The sequence below is a fragment of the Ursus americanus genome, chromosome 37, assembly GCF_024610735.1.
Source record: "Ursus americanus isolate L20-20 chromosome 37, mUrsAme1.1.p, whole genome shotgun sequence".
NCBI lineage: Eukaryota > Metazoa > Chordata > Mammalia > Carnivora > Ursidae > Ursus > Ursus americanus.
The window spans coordinates 10481004-10497872 of NC_142163.1; the positions used below are offsets into that span (position 1 = coordinate 10481004).

The 16869-nt window shown below is 34.9% G+C and overlaps 1 protein-coding gene across 9 annotated transcripts in view; it reads left to right on the plus strand.

The window, feature by feature from the left end:
• Window positions 1-16487, plus strand: part of LOC123789860 (zinc finger X-chromosomal protein-like) — a 59052-nt gene extending 42565 nt beyond the window's left edge. For all 9 annotated transcript variants that reach the window (XM_087859313.1, XM_087859318.1, XM_087859312.1 and 6 more), the window contains 5 exons: window positions 9873-10022; window positions 10433-10576; window positions 10939-11094; window positions 11557-11697; window positions 12747-16487. In XM_087859313.1, coding sequence (XP_087715439.1) covers window positions 9873-10022; window positions 10433-10576; window positions 10939-11094; window positions 11557-11697; window positions 12747-13930 — 1775 coding nt within the window. In that variant the 3' untranslated portion in view covers window positions 13931-16487. The remainder of the gene's footprint in view (window positions 1-9872; window positions 10023-10432; window positions 10577-10938; window positions 11095-11556; window positions 11698-12746) is intronic.
• The last annotated feature ends 382 nt before the right edge of the window (window positions 16488-16869 follow it).

Here is a 16869-nt window from a genome sequence, read left to right on the forward strand (position 1 = left end):
CATTGTATTTACCTCCTTACCAACTAGCACATAATTAGACATTGTTTTGCTTACTTAATAGATGTCATAATTCTGTTAGTAGATTCTCTGGGTACATGTCTGTGATCTTTCTTTAATTTTTAGATACGTTCTCTACCTCAGTGAAGTTTTACATTATTAGATAGATCCATCATCTACTTGCTGGTTTAAATAACTAGGTTACCCTAAATCACCTGCCCATTGGACCACTATGGTATTTGGAATCATGTTTTATTGTAAATAGAGTTCAGTGTGTTCCTATCAACACTATGTACAAGTCTTTTTTCTTTCAGTCTTTGAGCATAGCACAGCAAAAGAGATTGGGTAAGTTTGGGGACAAAGAGTAGGTATTTACCTCTTAAGTGATCTAATACTATTTATTAATGATAATTTTCTACATCCAGCTGAACTTGATAATGTCAAGAGCCTGGTTTAACAAATGTCCAGGAAATTCCTTCTCTGTATAAAAGCGCCTTCCAGATAGTGTTGAAGTAGTTAATAATTTACAGTTTTTGACTTTGATTTGTAGTTTGGTTAGTTTGGAAGAAGCGGAGATGGGGGTAGTATTTATTGTAAGTAATTTCGGATTTAACTTTAATGTAAATTTAGAGTATAAAATCTTTATAAGATAAATTTATCCAGATATTTCAGTTTCCTTGGTATCTTTTTGTTTCTGCCTCCTAGGAAAGATACTTCCTCAAATGCTACATTATAATTTAAAACCCTGTTTGGTGAGGGAGGAGGAGAGGGAAACTATTTAGGGTTGACAGGTTTTTGGTTTAGGGTGTAGAGGAATTGTAGCCTGATCTGATTTTATACAGTAGAGAAAAAACTGAGATGCTGTTATTCTCTATCAATTTTAATGCTTTTCGTAGCATGAGACATGGAAATACTTTTGGTCCTTTGATATTTTTATTCAACATGTACAGCTTAAAGAGTTTAAACAGATGTCTACTCTTCTCTTTAGAAATTTCAGTAAGTTATGGAATCTAAATGCCTGATAAAGTGTTCTTATAAAGTGTTTAGAGTCCATCTCAACAAGTGTCTTCCTTCTGAAGATCTCACTTTTGTAACAATGAAGGAGTTCCCATTTTTTGTGGTGTTACAGTGTATCTAGACACAAATGCTCGTTGTTAGAGCGTATCTGCTATATATCATTTTGTAATCTAGATGATACTATTTCTTTTTTTTTTTTTTAAGATTTTATTTATTTATTTGACAGAGGCAGCGAGAGTGGGAACACAAGCAGGGGGAGTAGGAGTGGGAGAAGAAGGCTTCCCGCTGAGCAGGGGGCCCAGTGTGGGGCTTGATCCCAGAACACTGGGACCATGACCTGAGCTGAAGGCAGACACTTAACGACTGAGCCACCCAGGTGCCCCGATACTATTTCTTTTAAATTGATTATATCTTTCTTGAGAACAGAACTAATGCATCTTACCCATTACATATCTCCCCCACCAAACCCAGTACATATTACATGTGAATTACTTGTTGAATGAACATGTTTATTAACTTTATACTTGAAATCCTGTGGGATATCTTGCCATCTAGTTTAGGTGTTTTCATCATTTTACCTGGTATTAGTTTCTAATTAATTATCAGTTTGGTCATACATTCAATAAAATAAGTTTCAGTGAATGAATAAATAAATGAAATCCAAACTCTCATGTCCAATGTACAGAATCTGAGGATCAATAGAATTTGTGGTTTATTTGTTGCTTTAGTAGTTACTGGAACAGACGGGATGCTAAAATATTTCACTTATATTTTTTATATACATATTTAAGTCATTCTTTTGTTCTTTCGCTAATTATTGGATATGTACGTAGCTTATTATTGTAAGCTCCCTACCAGGTGTTCTTTTTTAAATTTTTTTAGTGTATTTTTTTAATCTAGTAGAATGCAGACTAAAATTTTGGAATTCTGAAAATAAGTATACACAAGAAAATATGTCTGAAACATGAATAAGGATTAGGGAAAATATCTTGATTAGGTTTTTAAAGTTTTGATAAAATTAAGGAGGTTTTTGTTCATTAGAATGGATGCCTTTTTATATAAGGATTCTAAAATGTATTTAGAAGATATTAAAGCAGTTACATAATATATTTTTTTAAAGATTTTATTCATTTATTTGACAGAGAGAAAGTGAGAGAGAGCACAAGCAGGGGAAGCAGCAAGGGAGAGGGGGAAGCAGGCTCCCCATGAGCAGGGAGCCCAATGCGGGACTCGATCCCAGAACCCTGGGATTATAACCCGAGCTGAAGGCAGACGCCCAACCGACTGAGCCTCCCAGGAGCCTAGTTATATAATACTTTAAAGGAGATACTACCATGCACTGAAAGGAGGTAGCAATTAAATTGTTAGGAAAAATTTCTTCTTTTTTTTTTTTTTTTTAAGATTTTATTTATTTATTTGACAGAGATAGCGACAGCCAGCGAGAGAGGGAACACAAGCAGGGGGAGTGGGAGAGGAAGAAGCAGGCTCCCAGCGGAGGAGCCTGATGTGGGGCTCGATCCCATAACGCCGGGATCACACCCTGAGCCGAAGGCAGACGCTCAACCGCTGTGCCACCCAGGCGCCCCAGGAAGAATTTCTATCAAGAATTGTCGCATTACTTAAGAAACTTAATTTTTAACAAAAGTCATGAGACATGCAGAGAATCAATGATCCTAACAGAAACACAGGAAAAAGTACAGTAAATAGAAACTCATGAGGAATACTAGATAATGAACTTAATAAAGATTTTATATCAGCTGTTTAAAATTTGTTCAAAGAGCTAGAGAAAACCACTATAAAGAACTAAAGTGTGAGAATGATGTCTCACCAAACAATATCAATAAAGAGAAACTTAAAAAAAAAACTAAATAGAAATTCTAGACTTAAAAATTACAAAGACTGAAATGAAAATTTTACCAAAGAGCTCAAAAGTAGATTTAAATAGGCAAAAGAAAAAATTGACAGACTTGGATATGTATCAGATAATACTAATCCACTCTGAGGAGAAGGGAAAAAAAGAATGAAGAAAAATGAATATAGCTTCTTGACCCATGGGATACTATCAAGTATAACAGCATATACAGTCCCACAAGGAGAGGAAAGATGGAAATGAACTGAAAGAATATCTCAAGAAGTAATGTCTAAAAATTTATTAAATTTGATGAAAAATAGTAATCTATACATATAAGCTAAGAAATTTGGTGAACTTCTTAATTAAATTGTCAAAAGACAAAGAAAATCTTGAAAGCAAGACAGAATTGACTCATATTCAAATGCTCATTGAAGAGGTAATAGCTGTTTTCTTATTAAAACATGTAGACTTAAAAGGCAATGACATGATATATGCAGATAATCTGTTCAGCAGGTTGAAGGGAAAAAGTCTAATACATTTACATGTTATATGCTATATATATTATATATATTCAACTAAGAAATATCTAGCTAGCTAAAGCTGTAAAAATGAAGGTGAAAGGTGAAACAAGATGTCCCTGGTACGGGGCGCATGGATGGCGCAGTCGTTAGGCGTCTGCCTTCGGCTCAGAGCGTGATCCTGGGGTTCTGGGATCGAGCCCCACATCAGGCTCCTCCGCTGGGAGCCTGCTTCTTCGTCTCCCACTCCCCCTGATTGTGTTCCCTCTCTCGCTGGCTGTCTCTCTTTGTCAAATAAATTTAAAAAACCTTTAAAAACAAACAAAAAAAGATGTTCCTGGTAAACAAAAAACCTGCAGTAACCCAGACTGAAACATACGGCACAAGGACAGACATATAAGCCAGTGAAATAGAATTGAGATTTGAGAAATAGAGCCATACATCTATAGCCAGTTGAGTTTTCACAACTTAAATTTTTCACAGTTTAAAGGGGAAAAAATAGCCTGATCTTCAACAAATGTTGGGGTAACTGCATGTTCACATGTAAATGAATGATGTTGGGCTGCTACCTTGAGATATATAAAAAACTTAAAACCAACCAAAGGCATCTGTAGGAGCTAAAATTCAAAACATCTTAGAAAAAAAGATAGGTGTAAGTATTCTCCAAAGTAATGGCAGTTAAGATAGGTCACCAAAATCACAAGAAAAGAAAAAATACATATATTTATCATGTTTGAAAATGCTTTTGTTTCCAACAACACTGTCAAGAAAGTAAAGTGATAACAGAGAATGGAAGGAAATATATGTAAAGCATATATCCAAGTGTCTAGGAACCAGAACATACAAAGAATATCTACAACTCAGTAATGAAAACCAACCCAATTAAAAATGGAAAAAACCTTGAATAGACATTTCTCCAAAGAAGAAAATAAGCACACGAAAGATGCTCAACATCATGTCATTTGGGGGATACAAATCAAAACTAGAATGAGTTAACCTCTTCACATTTTCTCAGATGAGTATTTTAAAGAATGGGAAATAACAAGCTTTTCCAAGAACGGGGAGATTTTGGAAAACTCAAAGTGGGATTGGTAATATAAAATTGTTTAGTCTCTTTGGGAAGATTTTGCAGTTCTTTAAAAAGTTAAACTTTGAATTACTGTATGACTCAACTACTCCTAAGCATAAACCCAGGAGAATTAAAAACATATCCACAAAATAGTTGCTATACAAATGTTTATAGCAGCATTATTTTCTTTAAGATACATATATATATATATATATATTTTTTTTTTTTTTTTTTTTTTTTTTTTTGTCAGAGAGCACAAGCAGGCAGAGAGGGAGTGAGAAACAGGCTTCCCACTGAGCAAGGAGCCCAATGCTGGACTCAGGTCCAGGACCCTGGGATCATGACCTGAGTGAAGGCAGATGCTTAACCAACTGAGCTACCTGGGTGTCCCATTTATAGCAGCATTATTAACCAAAAAAATGGAAACAACCCTAATGCCTTCAATTGATGAATTGGTGTTTAAAATGTGACATCATCGGGGCGCCTGGGTGGCTCAGTTGTTGGGTGTCTGCCTTCGGCTCAGGGCGTGATCCTGGGGTTCTGGGATCGAGCCCCACGTCAGGCTCTTCTGCTGGGAGCCTGCTGCTTCCTCTCCCACTCCCCCTCCTTGTGTTCCCTCTCTCATTGGCCGTCTCTCTCTCTCTGTCAAGTGAATAAATAAAATCTTTAAAAATAATAATAATAAAATAAAATGTGACATCATCATCCAGTGGAATATTATTTAATCATAAGAAATGAAGCACTGATACATGCTACAAAGCAGATTAACTTTGAAAATAAGGGGTATATGGAAAACCTGACAAAAAGTTGAGTAGTGATTACCTAGTCTAATTGTGGAATAAGTTCTGTGAAGGAGTTAGCCAAAGAATGTAGAAGTATTTTTAGGGCTGATGGACATAATCCGTAATTAGATGATGATGATGATGATGGTTGCAAAGTATGTGAATTTACTGAAAACCAGTGAAGCTCTAGTTTTCATTACTACATTTTTTAAAGAGGCAATTGTGTATAATCACTGATGACTCAAGATACTTATTATTCAAAGCTTGTTTGTTTTTAGACTTTAATTTTTAGTGACAGTTTTAAAACCACAGTGAGATTTTACATGGTTAACAGGACATTTAAGGTTTGTGGGTTTTTTTAAGTTGTTTTTGTAATATTTCATTTAGTTAATTTTAGTAGGTGAAATTGTGGGACACCTTTCCAAGGTGAAATTTTCATCGTGAATTCTGCTTTTGCCTAGAAATAGATTACCTATGCTGTTCTCAGGGAGATCTGACATTTGAATGTGTTTTTCTAACATCCTTTTTAATATGCAGAAGCACCCAGGAAGATCTTTTATGAGCTACAGGTAAATATGTAACTTTTTTCAAGTTCCACAGTCATTAGATGGTGAGGTCTTGATGAGTTTTATTTTATGATTACCCACAAACTAACATTTGTATGAACATCTTGTGTGACCTTGTAAACACAAGGTATTAAGATTTTTCAGTACCTGCTTAGAATCACTTTTGCAAAGTTTCCAAAAGAGACCAGCTTAACTATGGTCTCAGACTCCTCAAAGATGAGTCCCTTAAAGAAGTTTTAGATTTATTCAAGGACTCTCCTGCTGATTTGCTGAGATCTCTGTCCTCTAATGCTACCTGTTTGACATTCCAAAGCCGCCTTTAGGAAAATGACCTTAGCTCAGTCAGCTGGATATGTCAAAAAGTATTTAGCTTTGAAAACAACTAAGTATACATAAGATCAGAATTGAGGACATGATGCCTGTTTTAGCAAAAAACTTTATAAAACATAGGTAAATATCCTGATGTAGTTCAGGATATAGAGAAGGGGTATGAATGTATCTATGTATATAATTTGCAAAGAACTTAATTTATGTCCTTAAGCTCATCCTGGAGCAGCTTATTCTCTTTCACTTGTTAAGTTCTTAACCCAGTCTCCCATTCTTTAACCAAAGTCCTTGCCTCCTATGCTTTGTATATGATTGAAGATACCAATCAGGATGTTTTACTGGTTTCTAAGCTCCAGTCCTGCCCTCTTTTCCCTAATGAGTTATCTACATTTCTGTTGATCTGCCCTCCAGTCTTAAAAGAAAGGGTGTTTTTCTTCTTTAATGTTTAAGGAAAACTTCATCTTTGTTCCTTGTTTCTTCTACATTTCCCTCTAAGAATTTGATTCCGTAATTTACCATGTCCTCTACCTCCATCCTTTTATTTTATTACTCCCACAGAATAATGAGCATACTTAAGTATTTTTATCACTGACATAGTTGTCTCTTTGATCCTGCAATCCATTCTAACTACTGCTCCTTTGTTCTTTTTTGCATTAAACTTCTTAAAGGATTTTTTTAAAGATTTCATTTAGTTATTTGATAGAGCACAAGCAGTGGGGGTGGCAGAGGGAGAGGGAGAAGCAGACTCCTTGCTGAGAGGAGCCCAACATGGAGCTCTGTCCCAGGACCCTGAGTTCATGACCTGAGCAGAAGGCAGACATTTCAGCGACTGAGCCACCATTAAACTTCCTAAAGAAATTAACATCCATCTTCCATAGAATCCTCAGTCTATTTCAGTCTGACTCCATATAGCATTCACTAAGTATTTTAACCAAGAGTGTGAGTGACGTCCTGGTTAGTACAAGCCACTGCAGATGTTCCTCCTTTACTTTGTACTTGTCTACTGCTGTAGACTATAGTAGGATTTTCTATATTTGTAAGATTTCAGATGCTGTTTGAAAGCAACTTTATGCACATAATTTATTGGCATGGGGTGGTCTTGATTTCTGTGTAAGAAACCAAGATAAAGTGTTGGTGTATTTTCACTTTTTAATGTTGGCTTTTGAAAAACTAAGTTCATCTTAATATTCTATGTAAGAATATTCTTTGTAATTCTGTGAAAGAATTTGGACTAGACAAATGGAATTTTGGAATCTTGGGAATTTATAGAACTGTTTTAAAAGATGTCAAAATCAGGGGCGCCTGGGTGACGCAGTCGTTAAGCGTCTGCCTTTGGCTCAGGGCGTGCTCCCGGTGTTCTGGGATCGAGCCCCACATCAGGCTAGGAGCCTGCTTCTTCCTCTCCCACTCCCCCTGCTTGTGTTCCCTCTCTTGCTGGCTGTCTCTATCTCTTCAAATAAATAAAAAATTTTAAAATTAAAAAAAAAAAAAGATGTCAAAATCTAACTTCTATCTTTACAAGTCACCGTTAAGAATTAAAGATGGGTGTGCCTGGCTGGCTCAGTCTGTAGAGCGTGTGATCCTTGATCTTGGGGTTGTGGGTTTAAACCTCACTGCGTAGAATTTACTTTTTTTAAAAAAAGAATTTATGATGTAAAATTAAGTGGTCAAACTATCACCACAGCCTTAGGTGAATTGTGCTTGAGTCAGGTTTATATCCATCAGATCTCTGCTAATGGAAACACCTAGTCTAGCTAATTATATCATTTATAGATTTTTCAAAAATCAAGATTGCGTCTAAGAAATGTCATACAGGGGCACCTGGGTGGCACAGTGGTTAAGCGTTTGCCTTTGGCTCAGGGCGTGATCCCAGCATTATGGGATCGAGCCCCACATCAGGCTCCTCCGCTATGAGCCTGCTTCTTCCTCTCCCACTCCCCCTGCTTGTGTTCCCTCTCTCACAGGCTGTCTCTATCTCTGTCAAATAAATAAGTAAAATCTTTAAAAAAAAAAAAGTCATAGAATAAATACATTCTTAAACTTCAGGTATTCATCAAGGTTACTTACGACTCATGGATTTCTTTTGAATTCTAACTTTGCTAGTTGCTAGCCATGTGATCTCACCTAAACATTGAATTTTTCTAAACCACAGATTTTGCTCTACTTTAAGATGTTAATGGTATTTTAACACTTCCTTTATGACTTAGTGTAAGTATTATGCACTGTGTGTAGTAATCAATAAATTGTAGCCATCTTATTAGTATTATCACTTTTTAAAATAATCATCTGTTCATTTTCTGCTTTCCCACTGGATTAAAAACATTTTTTCTGTTTTATCACTTTTTTAAGCTTTAATTTAAATTCCATTTAGTTAACATACGCTGTAATATTAGTTTTAGATGTACAATATGGTGATTCAGAACTTAAATACAACATCTGATGCTCATCACAAGTACACTCCTTGATACCCATGACCCATTTTACCACTTCCCTTATCATTCGATTACAAACTTTTTGAGTCCAAAACTTTTTCGGGTTTGTATTTCCAAAACTTACCTAGCCCAAAGTCTGTCTTATAGTTGTGATGCAAATTGAAGACAAACTAAGTCTTTTTTTTCCTGGGCTTTGGGTCTCTTCTTCTCTGCTTGGTTTTTAGTTAACGGCAGTTAGGCCAGTTTTACCTAGAGCAGACTTTCTCTAATGCACTCAACATCAGTAAATCCAACTTTTGTGAGAAGTTAAATGATGCTGGCAAAGTTTTCATTCATTAGTCTTTTCCTCAGTTTCATTTGTGCTAGACGTATCAGTGGATGGGCATACGTGGATAGCAGTAGATAAAAGATTACATTTCATGGGAATTATGTTTTTGGTATTTTTTCCAATCCAGGTCTGTTTCTTTGAGACATTATCTTTTACGTTTATTGGTTTCCCAAATGTTAAACAGTACTGTATTTCACTAGCTACTTTTATAAAGATTAAATTATGAAATGTTTGTTCTATATCCCCTGAATCTCCACTGTCGTGAGTCATGTGTGTCTCTGTTGGTAAGTAAGGATACCTTTTTTTTTTCAAAAAACATAAAACAGGCTATGTTCATTAAGTTACTTGAGAATACTGTATATTTAAGTATACATTTGCTGCATTTACCAGCAATGACCCAGACTGAGTTTTATGAACTTAAGTGTGTGCCTTTTTGGGTATTATGTGTATGTATATACCATGTATGTGTCTTTAAATAGTTTGGTTGTAGAATTTACATTGAGTATTGCAGTGTACATTTTTGAAAATCATATTTTGATTTAAAAAAATACAATTCTAATAAGAGACATATAAGACCACGTAATGGTCAAAACACTAAGGTAGTTCTGAGAAAATGTATTAAGACCAGTGTTTGTTGATTTTACTATTAGGACATTCTTCCCAAGGTCTTTAACAATATAATCATCCTTTCATCTTTGGATATTAGTGTATCCAAAGATACAATATATTATTTCATTATTTTTGTTAGTTTTTAAGGCTACCAGCAGTTTGCTTTTAGTAAAATACTTTTTAGCTTAATATCTCATCCCACTTTAAGAAGATTTGCAAAATGTATTTGTTGAATATCCTACTTTTTAAAAAGTGAAATATTCAATTTTATATGAGTCAAATTAGAGGTTATATTTGTAAAACACTTTTCAAAAAGATAATATTCTAATTAAGTGTCTGTTACTGTTATTTATGATGTATTTTTTTTCTTTTTAGTGGATGATGCTGGCAAAATAGAACACGGTGGCTCCTCTGGAATGACCATCGATGCAGAGTCGGAAATTGATCCTTGTAAGGTGGATGGCACTTGCCCTGAAGTTATCAAAGTGTATATTTTTAAAGCTGACCCTGGAGAGGATGACTTAGGTAAGATGAAAGCTTCAACATATTATATATCCTGATCAGACACTTCAACCTGTTTTCTTTTGGGTGGTGTAAATTAAGAATATTTGAAATCTTTTCTGAAGATAACTTTTTTTGTGTTTTGTTTTTTAAGATTTTTATTCATTTATTTGAAAGGAAGAGAAAGCATGAGCAGGGGCGGGGGGCAGAGAGAGAAGCAGCAGAGAGCCTGATGCGGGACTCAGTCCCAGGACCCTGAGATCATGACCCGAGCTAAAGGCACACGCTTAACTGACTGAGCCACCCACGTGTCCCTGAAGATAACTTTTAAACAGGGATTTCCATGTAGTAGTATAAAAGTGTATGAAATGTAATCAAACGGGTGAAAATGAAGTTTTCAGATAAATTCTCGGAGCTGTCATCTTCCCTGATAGGTGGTACTGTAGACATTGTGGAGAGTGAGCCTGAGAATGACCATGGAGTTGAATTACTTGACCAGAATAGCAGTATTCGAGTGCCAAGGGAAAAGATGGTTTATATGACCGTCAACGACTCTCAGCAAGAAGATGAAGATTTAAGTAAGTAGGTGCCCTTTTTGTGGGAGAAGATTTTCTGTAGACAGTTAATTTTTATAAAGTGCAACTAATATTTGAAGAAAATAAACAGTGCTATTGTAGATATTATTGTTCTGCCATATACCAAAGAGGAACATTAGTGACTCTTAACATATGCTTAGGATGTCACTTTAAAAGCAAACCATGATAAAAGCCAAGAAAGGAATGGTTCACTCAACAAATATAGAGTATCTGCTGTGTGAAAGTGATGTTAATAGGCATGTAACATTTGAAACTTCTGTTTGTCTGAATTCAAACAGAAGTATCGCTTCTGTCTGGTCTGTGCAAATCTGGTCATAAAAGTGTCTTACTAATTTTCTAATTAGATGTTGCTGAAATTGCTGATGAAGTTTATATGGAAGTGATAGTAGGAGAGGAGGATGCTGCAGTTGCAGCTGCAGCAGCAGCTGCTGTGCATGAACAGCAAATGGATGACAATGAAATCAAAACCTTCATGCCAATAGCATGGGCAGCAGCTTATGGTAAGTCACATATATACTGGCTGAAAGGATTGCATGGTTCTGGAACATGAATTCATTAGAAATGGTTTCTGTAGCTTCAGATTTCAGAAATAGGAAGTACCAGTATAGTGACTTAACGGTGTACAGGGTGATTGTATAGTCTGCCGTTGTCTTAATTTAATGAATTTCCTTTGCCTCTATTATGTAAGAGATAAATAGAAATTTTTTATCTTGAGTATATCTGCATCATGACTTTAAATTTTGAGTGTCATTGAGGGAGTTCATGGTGCAAAATGCTGTTACATTTGGAAGATAGACTTTTTTCTGTTGTCTAGTACATAAATGTGCTCTTAAAGCCCATTATCTGGATAGGGAATTTGTCATTCATGAGTATCGTGGCTTTTTGTTGTTGTAGTTAATAAAGAATCCCTAATTCTTTATAAAGAACACTGTATAATTTTGTTTTTTAATACACATTGTTAGGTAATAATTCTGATGGCATTGAAAACCGGAATGGCACTGCAAGTGCCCTCTTGCACATAGATGAGTCTGCTGGGCTCAGCAGACTGGCTAAACAAAAACCAAAGAAAAGGAGAAGACCTGATTCCAGGCAGTACCAAACAGGTGAGGGCACATGAGTTCCACAGTGCAGCATGCTCTGCAAGCTCTGAGTTTAAACCAGTATGTACCACAGAGTTGTTAATGATAGCAGTTTACCTACAAGATCATATGTACCTTTCATGTATTAAAGTGAAAAATAATTTTAAGAATTCAGTGATATTCATGAATGATTTCCTGGCATAAAAAGAAAGAGATTTTGAGTCAGACATTCAGGAGAGTAAAATCTCAGGATATTTTAGTGGAAATTAAAACAAATCACTAAAATATGTTATTTAATGAACAAATTTAAATATTTTTGTCAGTGTGAAGCAGGCATTATTTACTGAGGAGCAGAACAAATGATGGGGCACCTGGGTTGTGCAGTCGTTAAGCGTCTGCCTTCAGCTCGGGGCGTGATCCCGGCATTCTGGGATCGAGCCCCACATCAGGCTCCTCCGCTGGGAGCCTGCTTCTTCCTCTCCCACTCCCCCTGCTTGTGTTCCCTCTCTTGCTGGCTATGTCTCTATCTCTGTTAAATAAATTAATAAAATCTTAAAAAAAAAATGCTCTAGTTGTCCATTGAGTAATTCCTTTCCAGTATAATCTTGTATAATATTTTGCATATTATAATTTTTTAGTAGGTAAAGGTTAAACTTAAGTTAGCATAAATTTGGATTGTAGTAATAAAACTGAAAGCTTGAACTTTGTTTTTATGAATCATTTTCTATGGATACCCAAATATATATGGCTTTTTATTTTAGATATATTTATTTAAATAAATATTTATTTATATTTTTATTTATTTATAAATACTTATTTAAATATATATTTAAATATGGCTATTTGTTTTAAACTGGGAGTGAGATTGGTGGTTACATTGAGTGAAGTTTCCAGACAAGATTCTCTTCATCACTACATTTTGCTATTATCTCTTTTGTTGAAAAACAATGGAAAGAATATTAACTTTTAAGTGTACTTGTCCAATAATATTCAGAATGTACACTTTAAGTGGTTGAAGAAACCAAAACGGAACGTGGTTTGATCACTCATGCTTGTTTCTTTTCCTTTCGTAGCAATAATTATTGGCCCTGATGGACATCCCTTGACTGTCTATCCTTGCATGATTTGTGGGAAAAAATTTAAGTCGAGAGGTTTTCTGAAAAGGCACATGAAAAACCATCCTGAACACCTTACTAAGAAGAAGTACCGCTGTACTGACTGTGATTACACTACCAACAAGAAGATAAGTTTACACAACCACCTAGAGAGCCACAAGCTGACCAGCAAGGCAGAAAAGGCCATCGAATGCGATGAGTGTGGGAAGCATTTCTCTCATGCTGGAGCTCTGTTTACTCACAAAATGGTGCATAAGGAAAAAGGAGCCAACAAAATGCACAAGTGTAAATTCTGTGAATACGAGACAGCTGAACAAGGGTTGTTGAATCGCCACCTTTTGGCGGTCCACAGCAAGAACTTTCCTCATATTTGTGTGGAGTGCGGTAAAGGTTTTCGTCACCCATCAGAGCTCAAAAAGCACATGCGCATCCATACCGGCGAGAAGCCGTACCAGTGCCAGTACTGCGAATATAGGTCTGCAGACTCTTCTAACTTGAAAACACATGTAAAAACTAAGCATAGTAAAGAGATGCCATTCAAGTGTGACATCTGTCTTCTGACTTTCTCAGATACCAAAGAGGTGCAGCAACATGCTCTTATCCACCAAGAAAGCAAAACACACCAGTGTTTGCACTGCGACCACAAGAGCTCGAACTCAAGCGATTTGAAACGACATATAATTTCAGTTCACACGAAGGACTACCCCCATAAGTGTGACATGTGTGATAAAGGCTTTCACAGGCCTTCCGAACTCAAGAAACACGTGGCTGCCCACAAGGGTAAAAAAATGCACCAGTGTAGACATTGTGACTTTAAGATTGCAGATCCATTTGTTCTAAGTCGCCATATTCTGTCAGTTCACACAAAAGATCTTCCATTTAGGTGTAAGAGGTGTAGAAAGGGATTTAGGCAACAGAATGAGCTTAAAAAGCATATGAAGACACATAGTGGCAGGAAGGTGTATCAGTGTGAGTACTGTGAGTATAGCACTACAGATGCCTCAGGCTTTAAACGGCACGTTATCTCCATTCATACGAAAGACTATCCTCACCGGTGTGAGTACTGCAAGAAAGGCTTCCGGAGACCTTCGGAAAAGAACCAGCACATAATGCGACATCATAAAGAAGTTGGCCTGCCCTGACGATACTTCTACGGACATTTGTAGAGATGTTGGCCTTAAAGCAGCAATCTCATTTTAAAGCCAATCAGTCTCGTTCACATGCAATACTGTATATCGATTTATGCTGTGTACAAATAGAATTACTGCTTGTAGTCAGCTTTTCTTTACATTTTACTAAATAGAGTGTTCTGGATCCTATTCAGTTTGTTCAGTTGCAAAAACTAGCAACAATCGAGTTGCTATTAAAAATGAATCCCTGATTCTATACTGAATTTTTCAGTCTTAGAAGTTTTACTATTATTTAAGTATTTACTTTATTCACATTGATGGTATTCTTCTAAGACCACTTAAAGATAAAAAAAAAACAACATAGGATTGGTAACTCTAAAAGTAATTACTTTGACTCATTTTTCCCTTAAAGATCTTTCACATTAAATAGGAACATCTGATAGTAAACAGATTTTACTGTTGGGTCTAATCATTACATGAAAGTAATTTCTTTGTCTTGCTTAATATATTCAGACCACGTGACAATGAAACTTTTCCACTTGCGTCTCTAGCATTGCTAGATATAGAACATTTGCTGGGTTTGTGTTTACTTTTCATTTTATTCAACAGACAAACTATGCTTTCTTGTGACTTTCTGTATACTACATCTTTTGTCAGCATAGCACACTTTTAGGAAGTTACTGAAAGGGTTTGTTTATTTTCTTTTGTTATTCTTCTGTCTATATAGTTTTGTTTTGAAATACTTGTGTTCTACAGACAAAACTTAACTGTGAACTGAGTTTTGGAATATTACAGATAAATGGTGGCTCATAGGCTGTTTTGCAACTGGATCTGTAAGTGTACCCAGATTTTATATGTGCCTATGTGTTACTTGTTTTATATACGTACACACAGAATCCCAAATTTAAGTCTATATTGAAAAGTATTAAATATACAATAAAATGAAAGATCCAGAGATATATGAAAGAACATTTTGCAAGCTTGGTATTCAGAGAGATTAAATTAAACTTGAGGGGGAAATTGGAAAATAAGGACAGTGGTATTTTTAAAGAGTAATGGTATTTTCCTTAAATATCTTTGATAGTTGGAAAAGACAGGTTAAGATATTTCTAGATAGAGTATTTTTGTATACCTTAAATTTTTTCTGAAAAGCTAATGAATAACCATAAATCTCTCAGTAGTCACTGAGAAGCATGTAAAGGAAATGTCTTCTCACAAAGTAAAGAGGATTAAGAAGATGAATGGCTGCAGAGGATGGGTGCTAATTAAAATTGGCAAGTTCAGCCTGTTTTTTAATTTCTTAGCAAACTTGAAAAAGATGTAACATTCAAGTTAGCTTTGATTAGAATATATGTTTAAAGTATGTAATGAAAACATGAGACTTCATTTGGAAAATTACCAAGTCTTTCATAGTTGTTTTTTTTTTTTTTGAGAGTTGGCATATTTTAAGCAGTCATAAATAGATATAAAATGAATTTAAACAGTTAATTAGAATTTGGTTTGTGTTAATACGAATTTTTTAAATTAGGAAACACTTTTTGTTTACTTAAATTGGGCATTGGCACATACCTACTGGCACATAATACAAGAATAGAAATTTCTCTTCCCAGTTGATAACTCCCTTGCAACTTCATTATGGTGCTTCCTTCTACTCTTACTGTAAGTTTTTGCCTTCTGCCTTTCCTCTGTGCCACTAATATATTCAGAAGTTATATTTATAGGGTTAGGAATCTAAATATTGGGGGTTTTGAAGGCTGGATTAACTTAATCTTTTTAAATCAAGTGCTATAGGCACATAAGAATTTAAACCTAATGCCAACCAAGCAACAGGATGGATTTGGAACCTCATAAGCCTTCTTGACTCCCATATATGTTTCATCCCATTTTTAGTATCCATTGTCCTATTCTTAAATATTTTATTTTTTGTGTGAGAATCTTTTCAATTTTCCTTGCATTTGGTTTTTCCCTGGAGTAATATAAAAGGAAATGTTTAAATAAAAGTTTACATTTAAGAATTTTAAAACATTCTGTAAAATTAATACAGATAAATAGCTATTTAATTATATTTTAAAAAGAAACTGAAAGATAAAGAACACAACACTTTACATACTTTATATTTCTTTCATAGTCTGGAGTCTTACACAATTGTTTTGTTTTGTTTTTTAAGCACAATATTGAAACCTTTAAAAGGTAATTAAGGGTTTGGTCAAGTGAGTATGATAAAACATTTGTTGTCATTATAAAGAAAACATGAAATTGTACTTACTGTTATGTACTGATACTAGTTGCAGCCTGTTTTAGTTCTTAAAACAATTTGATTAGCAAAGCTAATAAACAAGTTTGGATGTTTCAGTTTAATGTTTTAAAGAGGTACAGGTTTTTACAAGAACATAAGTTATTGTTTTGTTGAAATAGCCTATTAAATATTATATGTCTTTTCCTCTGTACACATTGTAAAATACATAAAGTAAAATACTTAATAAGAAATTCATATAGAAAAGTGTGACACTATTGTAAATGTGTACTTGAGAATAACATGCAAAAATAAAGATCAATATTTTCTTGTTAATCAGTGTTTAGTCTCTTTGATATTGGTATTAAGGTAACATTTTTTCATAAAAGTGTTAAATCTAATAAAAATAAAGCTGTGCTATTTTTATTTCTCTATTTCTTATAAATGGAATGCAAAATGCACATAATTGCTTTTGATTTTGTGACTTGGATGCAGATGTTAATCAATCCTGAGTTTACTAGTAAGTATTTTAGAATCGTAGAGCTAATTGGTGAGTTCTTTGATCAGTATATGCCTGAAACTCATTTTTTTTCTTTTATTTCCGTAAAAGTTTTCTTTTAGCATCTTCGTTTCCTCTGAGGTCTTAACAAAATCCATTCATGAAGTCATGTTTAGAGCATTTAAAGTTCATTTTAGTATAATTTGATAGCAATTAGTG